At 44.4% G+C, this 20485-nt stretch overlaps 1 protein-coding gene across 4 annotated transcripts in view; it reads left to right on the forward strand.

Moving 5' to 3' along the window:
- The window catches only part of PRMT8 (protein arginine methyltransferase 8), a 113481-nt gene that overhangs the window by 71209 nt on the left and 21787 nt on the right, over positions 1–20485 (forward strand). For all 4 annotated transcript variants that reach the window (XM_039538292.1, XM_039538301.1, XM_039538311.1 and 1 more), the window contains 2 exons: positions 16612–16754; positions 17183–17270. In XM_039538292.1, the coding sequence (XP_039394226.1) occupies positions 16612–16754; positions 17183–17270 (231 nt within the window). The remainder of the gene's footprint in view (positions 1–16611; positions 16755–17182; positions 17271–20485) is intronic.

Below are 20485 nucleotides of genomic sequence, written 5' to 3' on the forward strand. Positions count from 1 at the left end.
GTTCAAAAAAGAATTAGATAAGTTCATGGAGGATAGGTCCATCAATGGCTATTAGCTAGGATGGGCCGGGATGGTGTCCCTAGCCTCTGTTTGCCAGAATCTGGGAATGGGCAACAGGGGATGGATCACGTGATGATTACCTCTTCTGTTCATTCCCTCTGGGGCACCTGGCACTGGCCACTGTCAGAAGACAGGATACTGGGCTAGATGGACCTTTGGTCTGACCCAGTATGGCCATTCTTATGTTCTTGTATAAAGATGGGGGCTATCTGAAATATTCTAATCTAGGACTTGGTTCCAATTTCAAACACACTCGATGCTTGGGAGGTGTTCAGCTCTGAGGTCTGGGATATTGATCCAGAGCTATTTCTAGTGTTATGTACAGAAATCTGATAATGAAATGGGACTCCTACAAGCCTTCTCTATGGGGTTCAATGTCTGGGCAAATTACCTTTTTTTCCAGATAGATCCATCTCTAACCTCTCTGAATCTATGATCCTCCATAATGAATAATTTTGGCCTCATTGTGCTGTCACTAACATAGGTAGAAATCAAGAGTAACACCACTGATATCAATTAGTTCACACCAGTGTAAAACCCAGAGTAAACACCTCTTTCTTTGTTTACCAAGACACACCATTCTCTAGAGAGTCCAAGGGCCATACTCTACTCTCGGTTGCACCAGTGTAAATCTGTATCAGAGGGGTAGCCGTGTTAGTCTGGATCTGTAAAAGCAGCAAAGAATCCTGTGGCACCTTATAGACTAACAGACGTTTTGCAGCATGAGCTTTCGTGGGTGAATACCCACTTCATCGGATGCAAATAATGGAAATTTCCAGGGGCAGGTATATATATGCAAGCAAGAAGCAAGCTAGAGATAACGAGGTTAGTTCAATCAGGGAGGATGAGGCCCTGTTCTAGCAGTTGAGGTGTGAAAACCAAGGGAGGAGAAACTGGTTCTGTAGTTGGCAAGCCATTCACAGTCTTTGTTTAATCCTGAGCTGATGGTGTCAAATTTGCAGATGAACTGAAGCTCAGCAGTTTCTCTTTGAAGTCTGGTCCTGAAGTTTTTTTGCTGCAGAATGGCCACCTTAAGATCTGCTATTGTGTGGCCAGGGAGGTTGAAGTGTTCTCCTACAGGTTTTTGTATATTGCCATTCCTGATATCTGATTTGTGTCCATTTATCCTTTTCCTTAGAGACTGTCCAGTTTGGCCGATGTACATAGCAGAGGGGCATTGCTGGCATATGATGGCGTATATTACATTGGTGGACGTGCAGGTGAATGAACCGGTGATAGTGTGGCTGATCTGGTTAGATCCTGGTGTAGATATGTGGGCAGAGTTGGCATCGAGGTTTGTTGCATGGATTGGTTCCTGAGCTAGAGTTACTATGGTGCGGTGTGAAGTTACTGGTGAGAATATGCTTCAGGTTGGCAGGTTGTCTGTGGGCGAGGACTGGCCTGCCACCCAAGGCCTGTGAAAGTGTGGGATCATTGTCCAGGATGGGTTGTAGATCCCTGATGATGCGTTGGAGGGGTTTTAGCTGGGGACTGTATGTGATGGCCAGTGGAGTCCTGTTGGTTTCTTTCTTGGGTTTGTCTTGCAGTAGGAGGCTTTTGGGTACATGCTGGCTCTGTTGATCTGTTTCCTTATTTCCTCATGCGGGTACTGTAGTTTTGAGAATGCTTGGTGGAGATTTTGTTGGTCTCTGCCTGCGGGGTTAGAGTAGATGCGGTTGTACCTCAGTGCTTGGCTGTAGACAATGGATCTTGTGGTGTGCCCGGGATGGAAGCTGGAGGCATGAAGGTAGGCATAGCGGTCGGTAGGTTTTCGGTATAGGGTGGTGTTAATGTGACCATCACTTATTTGCACCGTGGTGTCTAGGAAGTGGACCTCCCGTGTAGATTGGTCCAGGCTGAGGTTGATGGAGGGGTGGAAGCTGTTGAAATCGTGGTGGAATTTTTCCAGAGTCTCCTTCCCATGGGTCCAGATGATGAAGATGTCATCAATGTAGCATAGGTAGAGAAGGGGCATGAGTGGACGGGAGCAGAGGAAGCGTTGTTCCAGGTCGGCCATAAAAATATTGGTATATTGTGGGGTCATGCGGGTGCCCATAGCGGTGCCACTGATCTGGAGATATATATTGTCATCAAATTTGAAATAGTTGTGTGTGAGGATAAAGGCACAGAGCTCAGCAACCAGTTGTGCTGTGGCATCATCAGGGATACTGTTCCTGACAGCTTGTATTCCATCAGCGTGTGGGATGTTGGTGTAGAGAGCCTCTACATCCATGGTGGCTAGGATGGTGTTTTCTGGAAGGTCACCAATGCATTGTAGTTTCCTCAGGGTATGGCTACACTTACGGTTTGCAGCGCTGGTAGTTTGCAGCGCTGGTCATCCAGCTGTGCAGGACCAGCGCTGGTGTGTGGCCACACTCACAGCTACCAGCGCTGGTGTGTGGCCACATTTGCAGTATTTGCAGCGCTGTTGGGAGTGATGCATTATGGGCAGCTATCCCAGCGTTCAAGTGGCCACAACGTGCTTTTCAAAAGAGGGGGGTGGAGTGGGGTCTAGTGTGACAGGGAGCGGGGGGAAAGAGAGAGGGGATTTTTGGAGCCAACACTGTGTGTTTAGCTTCCTGCATTGAAAAATCAGAACATGTTTCTGACCCCTTAGTCTTAACTCTTAATTGCAAACAGCCTGCCTCCAACACGGACTCCCCGCGGTGTACTGTGACAGGGAGCGGGGAAGAGAGAGATTGGAAAAATCACAAAATGTTTGCGAACCCTGCATCCAACGCTGTTTCCCCTGCCTCTCATTTGATCGTTCACAGCCAGGTACAGATAGCTCCTGTTTGCTGTGATCAGTGTTTGTTTTTTTAGATAAGCAGTTCAACGGAGCTCCTCCGTTCTGTTTCATTCACTCTCCCTGCCTGCCTCTCATTTGATTGTTTACAGCCAGGTACAGATGATCACAGCAAACAGGAGCTCTGTTTGTTCGGAGCTCCGATCGGAGCTCGTTCACAACAAAACAAAGAGAGGCTGCATAACAAAACAAAGAGAGTAATTTATAAAAGCATTCTGGGATACACCTTATACCCTGGAGGCCAATCACAGCGCTGGTGTGTGGCCACACTTGATGACCAGCGCTGCAGCACCAGCGCTGGAATCCTTATTCCCCATGCTGAGTGAGGTGTACGGCCAGCGCTGCAGCCAGGGAGTTGCAGCGCTGGAAGTGCCCTGCAGGTGTGGCCACTTACTAATTGCAGCGCTGGTGGAGGCTTTCCAGCGCTGCAAATCGCCAGTGTAGACATACCCTCAGGAAATCAGTGGTGTCACGGAGATAGCTGGGAGTGCTGGTGGCATAGGGTCTGAGTAGAGAGTCCACATATCCAGACAGTCCTTCAGTGAGAGTTCCAATGCCCGAGATGATGGGGCGTCCAGGATTTCCGGGTTTGTGCATCTTGGGTAGTAGATAGAATAACCCTGGTCGGGGCTCTAAGGGTAAGTGTAAATCTGGAGTCACTCCAATGAAATTAATGGAATATCTCCACATTACATTGGTATAAATGAGAGCAAGCCCTGACTCCAAGGATCCAGTTCTCCTCTTCTAAAACTCATAGAACCTTTAAATTAAAAAAAAAATCCTTTAAAGTTAATTTAGACTAGAGCCAGTGAAAGGAGCTGAACTGACAGCTGTTTACCAAAAACTAGGTAAAACACAGCTAGTGGCAGTGCAACCTTCCCTCCCCCCCCCCCCCCCCCGAGAGAGAGAGAGAGAGAGAGAGAGAGAGAGAGAGAGAGAGTGTAAAATTTCAGTCTCCAGGCCTGTCATTCTGGCAGCTGTCAACAATACTAAAATTCACCCCAAAGGAATCGTCAGGACCATTTTGACATGTGATAGAAGTAGGATACCTGAGTATTGACGAAAGTGATGATTGTAGCAATCATATTCTGGAAGGATAAAATTCACCTCTGTGCTTCATTTAAATTTTAAAATAGAGTTTAAGTGGGACATTAAGCTTGTATTGGCTTCATTGTTTCCCAAAATGATGCATCCACATAAAAAAATTCAGGCAAACTCATATTTCAGAATCTAGTTTTCCAGTGCCAAGTTTTCCAAATCATCTAACACACCGCTTTAGTATCACATAGTTCAACTTAATGCTGGTCAAACAGTAATCTCCCACCTCCCCATGATTTCTGATTATTTTTGTGAATAGAAACATTGAGTTCTGTTTGCTAAGATTAATGGGTTTCTATTATTTGGTATGCAGAAGTATTTGTACTAATGCTAGGTGTTCAGAAAAGTTTCAGTGACTCCTAAATGTTTCAACAGATTTTAGCACAGATAATTATTTGTCTAAAAATTAATATTAGAAAGTGCATTCATCTCTAATCACTACATTTTTTTATTCTCCTGTGTCAAACATTTCAATTGTCCAGTCAGGGAACAGACCCAGTGCCATCTCACTTCAGTAACTATGACAAAACATGAAGGGTGTATTGTAGCAAAGGGAACAGTTTGCAAATAACCCATAGTTTGAAAAATTATTTGTCCAAAGTATTTGGAAAAAAAATTACAAATAATGAATATTTCTGGAGAGAGTCAGGACACACTTGTGAATAATTTGCTAAGTATAAAGGGAAATAATTATTTGTAACAAATAATGCAACCAGATCTAGATCACCTTTAGCATTACTGTAAGTAAAATATATGCTCTCATTTACACCAATATTATCATGGTGCAGTTCCATTGACTTTAATAAATTACTCCTGGTTTTCACCTGTGAAAGTGAGAGGAGAATCAGAGCATACTTGTGACCTTCCGCAGAAGTAAAATGAAGCACTTACATTACTTTATGCATACCTGCTATTATGATAACACAATAAACAGCTCAAGGCTGGATTTTGCTGTAAAGTTAGGCTTATTCAAACCAAATGGGTTACTTAATCCACATGGTGCTGCGAATTCAATTAGCTTCTGTGATTCACCTCACCCCCTCTATTTCCATTCTTGGTTAAAAAAGAAAGCGAGCGAGTATTTAGAAAGGAGTACACCTTTGAATTAGAAACGTCAGTGGGAAAGAATGCGTAGGTTGTTCCAATCTGGTTTGTATAACTCACTGTACTTGGAGGCAGGTATATTAAATTGAAAGCTTAGGTGGGATGTAACTTAAATGAAGGCAAATAGAATATACACCTAATATGTATTCTGCATAATCAAAACACTTTTGAAACATTTCTAACATGAGTCAAGGGTTGTTTGATCCCTTTTCAAACAAGAGTTGCCTAATTATTTCATAAGATTCAGAGTTCTATGTGCTTATAGAAAAAATCACAGAGAACTTGCTACCAGAGTAAATGAGTATAAATTGCAAATAGTGGGCCATATTCAGAGCTGATGTGAGTGCTGTTCCCAGGGAAGTGTGTGGGCCATACAGATGAAAGTGGAGGGACCACGCATACACGATGTCAGAATCATTCAGTGAATATATAACTGTGCCCTTAACTAGGTATGATCCATGTACATTCTTTATATTAAAACTCAAATAACGGAACCTTAAATGCCTTGTATCAGCAAAACATGATCCTTGCACTTTACCTGCTATGGAGTATGACTTATATGGTGCAAGTTGCACATTGTAAAAGTAGTTAAGAAAATACACTGTAAGTGGCAAAGCAGTGTCACTTGCATTGATTTTGCATTTGAAGTGTTGCACCCATTTTGCACAACAACTCTAAAGGTGTAGAACAAGTGTGTGAGTCTGTGTGTGTGTGTTGAGGGGTTGTAAAAGGAAAAGCAATTAGGAAGAGAATGTAAGGAATTATCTATTTAATTTGAACTAAAGCCCAACCGCCCACACCATCGAAAATTTTAGACTCCACCCGGCAGCTTGAGTAGAAGTTTTGGTACTCACTAGACTTGGTGGAGCTCGGTGGTGAAAGGCTTGGAAATTAGATCAGCTTAGCAGCTGTAGCTGCGCCGCCCTTAGCACAGCCTGGACAGCAGCCAGCGTTCACAGCAGCCAGCAGCACCTCCAGCCACCCATTCTGCCAGCCTGATTCATTTGAATGGACAAATGAATTGAATCTGCTTCTCTGGAAAGCTTCTCTGGGCATCTTGCTGCACATGCAGCGAGCTGCAGCACTGCAGCAGTTCCAGCAGAGCTCTCGTCTCAGCTCCAGGAGTCCCAGCCAGAAGCTGACAGGGACTGACCGGGGGGTCCAGGATGAGGTCCAGGATGGGATCGCTGTCTGCTGCAGGTGTCGGCGAGCTGCGCGCTGCGAAAAAGTCATGAAAGCCATGAAAGTCGGAAGGATGGGGAAGGCCACGAAAGCCAAAGACAGCAGCCGGGATGCGAAAAAGAAAAGTGCGCAAGAAGAAGGCAAGAAGCTCAGGAAGATCAAACACAAAAGCGGGAAGCCCAGCCCATGCATGCCGCGGTGTGGCTGCATGGGGAGCTGCATGCCCCCACCAGTGGCATCCCACCAGTGCCCCCCCGACACAGGGACAGTGCAGTCGGTGCTCTGTTACCCGATTCTCCTGTCCGCCCTGGAAGGAGATGAGGTGGGGTCTCAGAGGGACGGAGGCTCCCGGAGGCGCGCCTCCTCCCACTCCAGGATCTCTTCCCCACCCGATCAGAGATCCCCTACCACCCCCCCCCCCCTGCAACCCGATCCCCGACAGGAAGGAGGCCCCGGTAAGGGAAACAGAATCAGGTGGATTTTTTTTTTAACAACAGGGATATATAAAAAGAATATATATATAAAAAAAAAAAAAATATAAAATATAAAAATATAAAAAAATAAAAAAAACAAATATCAAAAATAAATAAAATAGGGCACACACAAAAAATAAACAAAAAAAAAAAGCTGGAACAGCAGCAAAAGAGGGTTTCAGCAACTGGAAGAGGAGAGGGTGGAGGGCTCTTGGGAAGCACTCTTCCGCCAGGCCCTCAGAAACAGGCCATCCTCAGGTACAGGGGCACCTCATGCCAGCGATTGTCCGGTCTCTGCTAGGGCTTCTGTTATCCTCTGCTCTCTGTGTGCGCCTGACACATCTCAGTGATGTGTGTGCGTGGAAGTGCTAGTTAGTGGAATTAGTGTGTACTGTTACTGTGTGTAGTGGACTTTTTTACTTTTATAAATTGTGACCCTAGAGTTTTACTTTTACTTTTGTTTTAGTTACTAGTTTAACAAGCTTTTACTTTTTTTACTAATAGAAAGACGCTTAACAAATGACTTGCAGGCCACAGTTGCAGGAGGCAAAGCACAGGAAAACTTTTGGCGTGGAGGCGTGAGCTGCACATAACGCGCAATCTTTTCTGCTTTGCACATTGCCTCATGCAGGAGAGCATAGCTAAGCACTAACTTAACTGCACTGCACACTGTGTACTTTAAGGCTTAAGATGCAAGCAGGACGATGCAGCAGTCTCTCTCAAGCAGCTAGCTATCCCAATGCAAGCGCCAATGAGAGCGCATTCAAAGTCTCTCTAGTTCAGTTCGGATAGAGACTTGGTTTCTGTTTGGTCTTTCTTGCTGAGACTGTGTTAGACTGTGTTTCTTGTTGGCAAACAAATATTTGTGTGAAATTTGTCAATTTTTTTTTTTCCACACACAGCCGACCTTCTTCCCATCCTGCCATCATCCCGCTCCAGCTCAGACGCTGCCGCCAAAAGACAAGGGAGGACAAGAAAAGGATGGCTTTCAGGGACTGCTCCCAGGGGGGGCAGAGCAGCAGAGGCACAGAGAGAGGGAGAGCCTGAGAGTGCAGACGCACACACACATGGAGGAGAGGAGCGGGAGGCAGGGCAGGAAGCACAGCAGGCGACCGCTGCGCTGCAGCAGGAATGACAGGGAAAACGACACGCCCGGTGCTTGTAGATGGAGATGCAGGCAGCCAGGAGGAGAGCAGAGGAGATGAGATCTGCAACCGCCTCCGCTCCCGCCCCCCTGAAGTGCTGTGCCCGTGACCCAGTGGGAGAAGCGGAGGGCGGTAGGGAGACTGTCCCTGTGAGCCTGCCGCAGCCACATCCCCCTCGACAACTGACAAGACAAAATGGCGGTAGGGCTTTCCTTAAAGCATCAGCCAGTCCCAACACCAGTCCCAAAACCAACAACTCTGTCCCCAACTGTTTTTAATACATTTTTGTTACTGTTTGTGTCAGTCCTGACCCGTCCCGTTCACTGTTACTTTCTGTTTTTCTGTTGCTGTCTGGTGTTTGTAATTTGCATGTTCAGCCTTTGTGTGCCACAGACTTAGCCACAGGGGCAGGGTCAACTGCCACACACACTGCAGTCACACCAGTGCCAGTACACACTGCAGTCTGTGTGGGGGCTGGGTCTTTCCTTATGCTTGATGTGTATGCTGTGGTCTGGTCCTGGTGCCTGACATCATGCTCTCCCTGAGGCCCTTCAATGTCCAGGCTCCCTTCATCCGTAGTCCCCCCCCTCAAATACTCCTTCATCCCCACTGTGACCTCATCCTACCCACCTCCCCCCCCTTCCTCTCACCCCCACCCATCCCCCAACCCCTAGCCCTCCCCTATCCCCAAACCCCACGCCCCCCCCTTCAAACCCACCCACCTCACCCTGCCCCAACCCCACCTGCCACAGCATGCTCAGCATGTTTCAGAAGATGCTTCAAAATGAAGAAAGACAAAGTCAATTTATTTAAAATTAAAAACATTATTTACAAAAAAAATCCTTTAAAAGTTTTAACTTAGGTTTAGTGGGAAACTTGGTTCTCTTAAAGTCAAGTGTCAAGTCACAAGTACAATCTCTATGAAGAAAAAAAAGGAAATCGCCAGCTTCCCATCTCATGATGCATATCGCTTCCTGCTCTCTCTTCTCTCTGGCTGCTGATCGTCAGCAGCCAGCCTCCAGAGGGCCAGGGCTCCCTCCTCCTTGCCCCAGCTCTCCAAAAAGCCTCGCCCTTGCTCCCACAGCACACAGCAAGCACACATAGACACAGGGAGGCCTTTCGCTGATGTCCGAGAGCGAGTCAGGTCACAGTCATCCGCCTCCACCTCTCAGTCCACTCCCACACCCACACACCTTGCACAAACAAGAAGCAGCCTGGAAGTTGAAGAGTTCTTTCCAAGCTTCTAGTCACTGGTCCCCCTCGGAGTGAGCCAGGTAGGCCGGGTCCCCGAGGACTCAGGAAGGCTTCTGCACATCCACTGTTATTTTGTGTGGCGGCCTGAACGTGCCTCCTGGAGGTGCCTGAACTAACAGAACCTGTTCCCCCTTCACACGGAACAACCGCAACCCCGCCGTTGCCATGTTCCACCACGTCCCCGTGGTCTTGTCCACACCCCACCACAGCACATGCACCACCAACCTTCAAAGTAGCCCTGCTGGGCTGGCTGGGCTGGCCTGGATGTATGTCCTGTCTGGTCCTGCCACCGCCCCAATCAGGAATGGATATCCCATCGCGCAATCCATCTATGATGACTGGGAAGAGCAGTACCCTGAGAGTTGGAGAACCACTTGATTCATTGGGCTATTACTACTTGAGCAGTTCCCACGTAGATTTCGCACGCCCAAGGGGTCGCTACTGACCGGTAGCTGTCCCTGTGGTGGGCGTGGCCCAGGAGGCAGCAGCCACTGCTGGTTTGCACTCAGAGGGTTGCTCCCATCGCTGCACCTCAGGTCTTCAGCATCCTTGTGTCCCACAGGTTCAAGGCCAGAAAAGTAAAAGATCCTCAAGTTCCATCCCAGCCACCATCTGCATCCTGTTCAGCCCAGACCTGTCATCGGTCCCCACCAGCACGCTTGTGCCCCCTCCCCAGCCCAGAATCCCTGCCCACCCCCACCACTGACCCATTGCCACCATGATTCTCTGTGCCCCTCTCTGCTCTCCTTCGACTTCTGTCACTCTCTCCTCACTCTGCTGCCTCCCTTCCGCCGCGGTTTCTCAGCATCTGACTGGAAGAGGTGGACGGAAGCGCGCGGAGGAGTTGGTGCACGCCACAGTGCAGCGAATGATCGCAGAGCGCTCCATGCTGCTCGCAGGGCGCGCGTGCGCGCTGTAACACCAGACGCGGCGACAACAGAGATTTCCTGCCGCTGCCAAGAAGACAGGGAGGAAGGAAGGAGGCGTTCAATGACATTTTACAGCATCCAGCCCAGCATGGGAAAATCCCAAAAAAATGGGGCGGCGGGGAGGCGGGGGGGGGATAGCTTCTTTCCCACAGCATGCCCTTTCCAAAGTCAGCCTGGCCCCATGTGGATGGAGAAGAAGTTCATTTTGTATTTAGTATGGATACACAAATTCGACTTATTAAGGTCGAATCCACAAATTCGACTTAAGTAGATTCGAAATAGTCCTGTAGTGTAGACAAGCCCTAAGATAAAGACGGGGCTCTGCTTTATTTTAAACACTCCTTTACTGCTTTCCTTGCTACAACCCACTCTTCTTCCCCTCTCAGTGTAAGCAGAAGAATCAAGCTCTGTTAATAAATGTTGGCCCTCATTTTGAGCTCATTGGTTTTCCACTAATGTAAATGAATGAATCTCACAGATACTACTCTGTATTCACATTGGTGTGGATAGGGTCTGGGTCTTTGTTCAGATGGATCTACCTCATCCCCGGAATGGAATTTCTTCCCCCCTTTGCAGAGTTTTACTGCAGGAGGGGATGATCTGGCCTATTATTATTCTTTGTTGATCCAGGTGATGCGATTCAATCCCCCCTCCCCCTTTGGTGACTTGCCAGCAATTTAACAAGCTTCACTGTGTGCTCTTCCTGCAGTCTGCAAGTTAGGTCTTCAGCCACTCCAAACTTAATAACCTTCTCAGCTCCTTGAAACTAATGTGCTGCTGACAAAACACCTGACAGGAATGTTTTTCAAAACAGCCACTGTAGATAGCTGGGGAAAGGCAGCCAAGTCCAAAACTGCTAGCAGATTCTGAGTGAGGTGCCAATGTGTTGTGAAAGAGTCTGTCAAGAAGCAGATGATTTTGGAAAGCAGGGCAGGTGTTTGTGCAGACTTTTATGTTTGTGTTCCATGGAGATAAAATTACCTCTCTCTGCTGAGTGAGCTGTCCAGGATTTTTTAAAGAAAATGGACCTGATTCTCCTCAGTGTGAAGATGGAATAATACTTTGAAAGTCCCACTAATGCACATGTGGAGTGGATCTACTGAAGCCAAAGGAGCTGTACCACTGCAAAGCTGATGTGAGATCACAGTCAGGCTGTATGTCTGTAAGAGATGGTGGGATGTATTTATCTGGTCATTTAAGCTTAAGGATGCATGTTCTCAGTTCCTCTTTCCTGCTCCTTAACAAATACCTCTGGTCCTACTTCCAAGAGAGAGATTTTGATAGATTTAAGGCTATAGACTATGAATTATTGCCTTAACAGTTAAATCATTTAACCAGAGTCATGCTAAGAACTACCCATTGAATGCTGGGAACTTATTTGAACTTTGTTTTGAGAATTGGGCTCTGATTTGTTTTGAGTTTGTTCAAGTTTCCTTGATTTTGAACTAAGAGCTATTGGAAAATTCTGAAAGGATGGCTGTGAACAGGCTAGTAGTTTTCCAAGAATGGAAAATTATAAAACTCAAGAAGAACTCAGAAAACGCTTTTCTTGTCTTTGCTTTTGTTTTGTATCTGTTCTTTTCTTTATTTTCCACTCCAGCTTATGGGTGTCCAACCTACTGAACATTAAGAGTGAAATCCTGGCTCCACTGAAGTCACTGACAAAACTCCAGTTCATTTCAATGGGGCCAGGATTTTACCAACCTACCTTAGCAGATCCAAGATTTCATTTTGCCTGCTCATTTTTCTGGGGTAGAAAACTTTGTCTAACAATGGAACTGGAACACCAGTCAAGCCTTTCTAACCTGACCACAAAGGGGCCAGTCAAATGTTGAAGTTGTTTTCTTTCTTCTGGGTTTTAAATTGATCAATTTTTAAAAACTTGTCCTGGATTTTGTTAATCAATCCTTTATAGAAAACAAAACGATTATGAACAAATTTTATTTACTGAAAAATAGGTTCTGAGTAAAAAAAATATTCTAATGATCATGTCAATGTTTTATAATTTTTTCAATAATAATTTCAACTGAAATGACATGAAAAATATTGCAAAAAGTGAGATCAATCAAAAAAGTCAACAGGATTTTTTTTCTTCAAAAAAGCTCATTTGGAGATGAAAAAATCTTTAGCTTGAACATTTTTGACCAATTCTAATTAAGTCCAATTCAAGTGACCTTGCTTTACCATTTACAGTATATTTTCCTAACTACCTGCTACCTCACCGGAAGAGGGAGTATCCTCTTTTCCTTTTTCATGTTTTCTTTTTTCATCCATGTTTGTCTGTATTTCTCTTTGGTGGGGGAAAGGGAGTTAACAAACCTCAGAGTTTTGTAAGTAAGCTGAGAACTTTTTGCTGTAACATCCTTAACATTTCCATCATCAAAGACAAGGCTTAAGAAACAAAGCTGGTTTTGTAACTTGCAATTTTTCCCTCAGACATAAATAAACAAAGCAGAGGAGCTCCCACCTTGTGTAGTTAGATAAGTTAAACCTGCAATTGTTAAAAAGAACTTTATGGAACAGCACTTGCTGCGGGGTGTCAAAATGACAATAGATAATCATATAATAAAGGACTGCTGATCCTTTGCTTTCCCACTGTCATGAGACCCAATCCTTTCCCAGCTGCCTGACCTCTTGCAACTCTCTGAAGCTCATCTCAGCCCGCACTCACTGCCAGTTTCCTCCTCCTCTCTCCCTGGACACCTGCTCTCTATCACCTTCCTCGGGTCTGGCTTGCCTTTCCTTCTAGAGTTTCCTGACCATCTACCCTCCTTGACCTGCCTCCCAGCTGCGGCTTTCCAACCCATGCTTCAAACAACCTGTTTTAAAAACCGAGGGATTAATAGGAATGATGAGGTATTAAAATCTTTGGGAAAAGCCCTTCGTGCTGACCCCTGGAGTTGGGAATTAAAAACACAAAAAGCCAGAAATTACATCAAAGTTCAAGAAAACAGAATTCTTTGTCCTGGGGCTTTCCATTTTATCAATGGACTCGACTCACTTTTCAGCCTGTGGAGAGCCCAGCCATGGAAGGGACATGATGAAGAAGATGAGATGTATGAATAAATCTTCTTCCTTGATACTTCACACCCCTTCTCAACTTACCAGGAAAGCAAGAGCTAATAATGTCCACCAGTCATGGATATAAGGATAGACAGGGAGGAACAATGCATGCTACAAAAAGAATTGAAGCTACAAAATGTACCTATGTCAAGGATGGCTGCACAGATTGAAGATGTAGTTGAAAGAGTTATTATTCCAGAAACGTGGGTTGAATGACAGAAAAATCAGATATGTTGTCTCCGTACGAGAGTCATTAGGATGTCAGGATTAATTCCCATCTCATTTGTGGAACCTCTTTTTTCCCTGTAAATTGTTCAACTTAACCCCCTGTATGAGGAGACTTTGGCAAACCAGTAAACTGCCTGAAACCACTATGGCTTATTGTTAAAGGCAGCCTAGTCAGCAAGCTGTAAATTGGCCATTGAGCAGTCTCAGCTTGACCAAGGCAGGAGGGGAGGGGGTTTGGGGTGCCACAGAAAAGGCAACTTGACCCCGCGTCCTTCCTGATAAGGATTGTATTGAAGTTGCTGATACATGCATTTCAAAAGAGCAGGATGTGCCCCAGGAATGTCTATTGGGGTCTCAAGGCTGCAAACTCTGAAAAAACCCACACCTGGGTTAATCAATAATCAGAAGGAACCTCTTGCTTGATCATTAAAACTGCTTACTTAACAAGTTTTCTTTAAGGAGCATGTCCTTCTATTACTAATGTATAAATAAGGGGGAAAAGCTTGAGATAGTTGGACTCGTTTGGGGACTCTTTTTGGACTCTCCCGCTGGATACATCTTGCGGTCCCCACCAGCAGATGGAAAATTTGGCCACCGGAAGCCTGCCGCTGTGTCACTTAAAAGCCACACTCAGCTTTGGTAATTATCAAGGGGGTGTTTTACTAACTTGTTGCGGATGTGTGTAAGTGCTTGAGACTAAGTAAAGTTTAGCTTTAAGTGAAAGCACTCTTGTGTTGTCCTGTTTGTGCCAGCCATCTATCGGTTGGACGGCCATGTCTCTCCTAATTTATTTCCTGACACCACCTCGCACAGAGTAAAAGTTACCAAGAGCTTTGGGTTAAAAAAACCCCGGGTAACACCCATGCCCATACTATGGTTGTTCACCATAGTGGGGACAAGGCCAGAATGAAATGGGGTTGCTAGTCTGTGTTTAAAAATAAAATTACACTTCAGTGACTGAAACCTAGATGGATTTTTATCATTTCTTTTGTTGGCATCAGAAATCACAAATAGGTTCTTCTTGGAAGTTGCTAGATATTAGAAAGAATTTGTGTAAAAAACCAAAAAAAATCCTTTTCTTCCCGGAACTCATTTCTGCAGGCATAAAGAACAGAAATTAGAGATGCGACAGAAAAGATTCGTTAAAGAAGTAGAATCAGCTCAATTAATTCCAGCTAAACTTTAAGTAATCTTCAATACAAAAGTCTTTTCCCCTATATTTTCTCAAACTTGAAATCTGAAAAACATCTGTTAGGGAAGGTAAAAGAAGAAAACCAAGGTCAGGACAGAGAAAAAGGGTCCAAAATAGACTGATAACAACCCATTCTGGAAAAGTATACACCATTCATAAAGAAATCAGATTAGATGTGATCTGAAGAATTTCCAGTTCCTAAAATTGCTGTTGAACTTCAGTCATTGTTTTGTACTTAAGGCTGAATATTGTCCTTGCTCTCTATACTTTGCCCTATGCACAATGGTGCATCAGCACATAGAAGGACAAATGTTTGTGAAAATAGCTCAAAATTGCACGAGCCCAGGATAAAATGGACTAAGGTTCATTTGAAATCACAACATTTTTTCAATTAAAATACTTTAATTGAAATTTAAACATTCTCCTGCAACATTATAAACCCAAATGCACCAGGTTGTTCTTGTTTATGAGGACCAGGAAGTGAAACTAACAAGTCTAAATTTCACTGTTGAAGGTCAGGTGACAAGCAAAGACATTAAAAACAACATAAAAAGCAAAAAGTAAATTAGAATTGTCTCATAGAAATATTTTCCAGTTTAACCCTTAGAATCCTGGGGCTGAGAAGTGAGGAAACATCTTATGAAATAGCTTGAATTTCCTAACATTTTTATACAAGCTGAATTGCTCCATAATCCCTAGCATATAGCTGCATGGAATCCAAGACAGTTCTCTAGCTATTGAAGTAAGACGTTTGAGGTGTCTGTCTCTAATCCTGAATTTAGTGTAACAATTGCTATACCAGGAGTGAGATTGTTTGCCCATTTCTGCTGCTTTAGAGAGATGGAGGTTTGAACCATTTCTTGCCTATTAGCTTGAAGACCTTGGTGAATTTGGGAGTGGCAGTGAGGGACATACGAGCATTTTCAAAGATGGAAGATGGGGGTGGAAGACATCTTGTGTTTCCATAAACCCTTATGACGAGCTGGGAATAGGTCTGGAAAAAATAGCTAGGGACAGACTGAGGTTGGGGCAAGGGAATGTGTTTGTGAGAGAGAGGGCAGGATAGTGGGGGTGGGTTTAGAACTGTGTAAACTGCAACATGCCCAATGTAGATCTCATTTACATGCACCAATGTAAATCAGGAGTAACTCCATTGAAGTCAAGGAAGAAAAACACATGTAAAACCAGTGTGAGATCAGACAGCTCCTAGCTCCATGAATGTTCATGGACTTGGGCTGATGAGTTGGCAAATAGTACTAGAAACCAAGCACAGCCTGGGGTTGGGTGCATTCAGGGTTTTGGATGAATTCTTTACATCCCACTACTGACGACCTAGACATATGGCAGCTTCCAAAGGGCTGGCAATCGAAGATGTTGTAACAGGTAAGGCATGTTTTTTTAAATATATGTTGTTTAATCTTGACAACGTCCCTTTATATTGCTACTAAGGGTATATCTACACTGCACACCGTAATGTGTGGCTACCCGCCATTGTGAAAAGCAGGCTGTATCCACACTATGGTGTGTAGCTCCCTGTGGAAGGGAAAGGCTTCAGCAGCTGCCTGTGGTGGGGAAAAGCAGGCTCCAGCAACAGGACACTACGTGGCTGAAAACAGGGAAAGGCCCTACTTGAGTATGTAGAAAGCCTCATGTAGGATGCATAGGTCTGGCATGTCTTTACGCTACTTGCCTAAGCAGAGCCTTGCACCATCTACACTGGTAATGGTAATTATACCCATGCTGGGGATGTGGGGGGAGTGGAAGACACAGGCCATTATGTATGTACTCTACATGCTGATGAAAGGAGTGTGCACCACAGACATACCCTAATGACTCTCTGTGTATTATATATTGCATGGGCCTGATCTCCTTCTCCCATACACTGTTTTTTTCCTTACTAGTGTAACTTCAGGAACTTGAGTGGAGTCACTCCTGATCTACGCTGCAGAGAGAGGAGAATCAGGTCTATATATTTAAATCAAAATGAAAAGCAGGGGTAGAGTGACATTCACCAGTGAGGTACTTTTAGTCAGGCTTTTATTATGTGAAACATATTTCTTTTGGATTCTTTTTTCAGTAATCACAATATTTAAAGGTAAAGTGGAAGAAGTTGAACTGCCTGAGGATAAAGTAGACATCATCATCAGTGAATGGATGGGTTACTGTCTTTTCTATGAGTCAATGCTAAACACAGTCATCTTTGCACGAGACAAGTGGCTGGTAGGTGCTCTGCATGTCATACTCCTTGCTGGAGGTCTGGTCGTTTATTTTCCAGTTGCAAGCCCTCCCCTTCTACTACCACCAGCATCAAAAAGACACAGTTATGTTCAAGTGCCCTTTCTTAGGCTTTAATAGAAAGATTAGCATGGGGAGCTCAGTAAACTGGGAAACCTTTCATTTTAAAAGTAAGCTTTGCTTTTGAGTGACAGCTGGTACAATTCCAATAGATGCTATTTATCTAACAACATTGCCGCAGGGTGCAAGAATCTCTGAGATATTAAAAGCCGATGTGAAAATCTGAAGGAGAACAATGAAGGCATGCGGGGGTGGGGGGGTGCTTGTCTGGTTTTTGTATGTGCAGTTCAAAATGTGATGTCTTTGTCAGGTGAATAGATTACGAGATCCATTTCCCCACAATTCATCAACAGAAACCTGGAGGGCTTATGTTTCCAGACCGGGCCGCTTTGTACGTGGTAGCAATTGAAGACAGACAGTACAAGGACTTCAAAATTCACTGTAAGTACAAGTCTAATACATTCCTCCTGTGTGATCAGTTCCATGAAAATATTTTTATTCCCCCATTCACATTGTTATAGAGTAGCCTTATGGACTCTTCATAATAGATACATTGGGCATGATTCTCCTCTCACTTATCTTAATTTTACATCAGCGTGACTTCACTGGAGTTACTCCCGATTTACACTAGTGTGAGGTTAGATAAGACAAAACCCTCAGGTGGCTTTCTTACACTTGGTGTGTGATTTGCAAACTGTGTGAAATAATTTGCAAACTGCAGTTTTAGAATTACTATTTGTTTTAATAGGCTGGATCTTCAGATGTGTAAATCAAAATAGCTCTGTTGATTTCAGTGGAATCATAGAATATCAGGGTTGGAAGAGAACTCAGGAGGTCATCTAGTCCAATTCCCTGCTCAAAGAAGGACCAACACCAACTAAATCAAATTAAATGGAGTTAGACTGATTTACACCAATTGAGCATATGGCCAGAAGTTAAAAGCTATTGCTCTAGGTGTTTTATCAGCCTCGGCGGCTGTGAAGATGCACAGTGCCCCTGCTGATATTAGCATTTTGCATAAGCACATCTTTATTGTAGCCTGATTCTGGTCTCCCTTAAACTGACATAGATCAAGAGAAACTGCACTGAAATCAATGGAATCACACCAGTGTAAACCAGGTGCGAGATCAGAATCAGGCCAATTGAACTAAATTGAATGGCTCTTGAATTAGACTTGTGTCAGTGAGATGAGAAGCAAGCTCCTTGTGTTTATATAACACTCCCCTGATTTCATTGTCACATTCCATCAAGCCCATAGCTCTCAACTCCTTGAATTTCAATCTATTTTTTGCAGGGGGATGGTGGTGGGGTGTCATTCTTCGTCCTGTGTTTGTTTTACATCATCCAGTGTTTAGTTGCACCTGCGGAGAACAACAATCCTGCCACACTGCTGCAAGCTCCCCTCTGGCAAAGTCTTGCTATAAGAGAAGCTGCCGAGAAAGCTAACGGAGTGTGGGCACTAGGTCACAAATACAATATCCAGATAAACACAAAGAAACATTCATTAGTATGGAACGCTGTATTAAGAGGGAGGGGAAAAGCATGTATAGAACATTGTCAGTTGAATGTCTGATTTTTGCCCCCTTCCTCCAAAAATACAACAACCACCTGTAATCTTCCCTAAATATGAACTTCCTGGATTTTAGAGTCTGGGATTTTTTAAAAAACTGCATCACTCCATTGTGCTATCTAGAGCAATTACCATAAAAATCTACACTTTTGACTGCCTAGAGGTATGCAGTGTCGTGATAGCGTAGAGGCAGCACTCAGGTGAAATTTATAATTTTTATTAAAGCGCATGTTAAAAAATTATATAATAAATACACAGGTTAAGAAAAGAGTGTCTGTACATCTGGGTATAGTGCTTAGATTATCCACAAATACAAAGTTGGTTTTTAAAAGTCAGAAGATACATACAGTGCATAATCAGCAACAACCCAAATTAAGGTGAATAGATTTAACAATGCAGTTTAGATATTAGCATCCAAGTATCTGAGTACATCACTCATGAAAAGTTATACAGAGCGTTCGTTGTGGAAAGCAAATATATTTCCCTATTCTCAGCACAGTGAGTACAACTGTAACGTTAACAGTTTGCAAAGGAACTTAACATTTTTACAAGTGGCAACCACTGTAAGTGTGAAAGCTTATTGATAGAGCTGGTAAAAATATATATATTTCACACTTTTTTAAAAAGTATTTAATTTGTCCAAAATTTTCTGATAATTTATTTATGAAAAAAGTTTCTAAACATAATTTTTCATTTCATTTTGATGGAGAAAAACATAATTTTACTTAAAAAAAATACCACTGGGGAATAAAAATAGGGTAGAGAATTAAAAAGGCAAGAGTGAGTTGACTTTTCCCCCCACCAAAACAAAAGTTTTTAATAAGGTTTTAAAAAAACTGCATGAACATTTACTAAAAAATTGTCACAGAAATTTTTGTTTTGGCTGTAAAGACCTTTTCTGGCAAAAAGAAGTTTCCATGGAAAATTTCCAACCAGCTCTACTTATTGGGCCATGTGGTATATAGGTGCTTGGAAAAGAACTAGTGGGCTCAATTACCAGTCAGATGCACACACACAACTCCCCCTTATTGACTCATGAAAAAAAAAGTCTTGATTTTTCTGACTGAAGTGCAGTCTTGGGGCGGGCCTTGTTCTTCCACTGAGCTCAATGGGACTCATTAGCACCACAAACTGGATTCAGGATTGGGCCCATTACAAGGGTCATCTATAGCAGTGGTTCTCAAAGCTGGTCCACCGCTTGTCCAGGGAAACCCCCTGGCAGGGCTGGCTTTAGGCCTATTCCACCAATTACCCCGAATCGGGCCCCGCACCTAAGAGGGCCCCGCGCCCAGTGAGAATCCCTTCCCTGGCTAGAGGCGCCTTTTTAATTTTTACTCACCTGGTGGTGCTTCATGTCTTCAGCAGCACTTCGGCGGCGGGTCCTTCGCTCACTCCGGGTCTTTGACGGCACTTCGGCGGCGGGTCCTTCAGTGCCGCTGAAGACCTGGAGCGAGTGAAGGACCCACTGCCGAAGACTCAGAGCGCCTCCCGGTGAGTACAAGCCCCACGTGTTTTTCTACATTTTTTTTTAAGTCATCCCTGCCGGGGCCCCGTTGAAACTGTTTCAATTGGGCCCCACACTTCCTAAAGCCGGCCCTGCTCCCTGGTGGGCCGGAATGATTTGTTTACCTGCCGCATCCGCAGGTTTGGCCGATCACAGCTCCCACTGGCTGCAGTTCACTGCTCCAGGCTAATGGGGACTGTGGGAAGCAGCGGCCAGCACATCCCTCAGCCCGTGCCGCTTCCCGCCGCCAGTGGGAGCTGCGATCAGCCGAACTTGTGGACACGGCAGGTAAACAAACTGGCCTGGCCCACCAGGGGCTTTCCCTGAACAAGCAGCGGACTGGCTTTGAGAACCACTCATCTATAGCACTGGCTCTCAACCTTTCCAGACTCCTGTACCCCTTTCTGGAGTCTGATTTGTTTTGCATACCCCAAGTTTCACCTCACTTAAAAACTACTTGCTTACAAAATCAGACATAGAAATACAAAAGTGTCACAGCACTCTACTACTGAAACATTGCTCACTTTATCATTTTACCACATAATTATAAATCAATTGGAATATAAACATTGTATTTACATT

The sequence above is a fragment of the Mauremys reevesii genome, linkage group 1, assembly GCF_016161935.1.
Source record: "Mauremys reevesii isolate NIE-2019 linkage group 1, ASM1616193v1, whole genome shotgun sequence".
NCBI lineage: Eukaryota > Metazoa > Chordata > Testudines > Geoemydidae > Mauremys > Mauremys reevesii.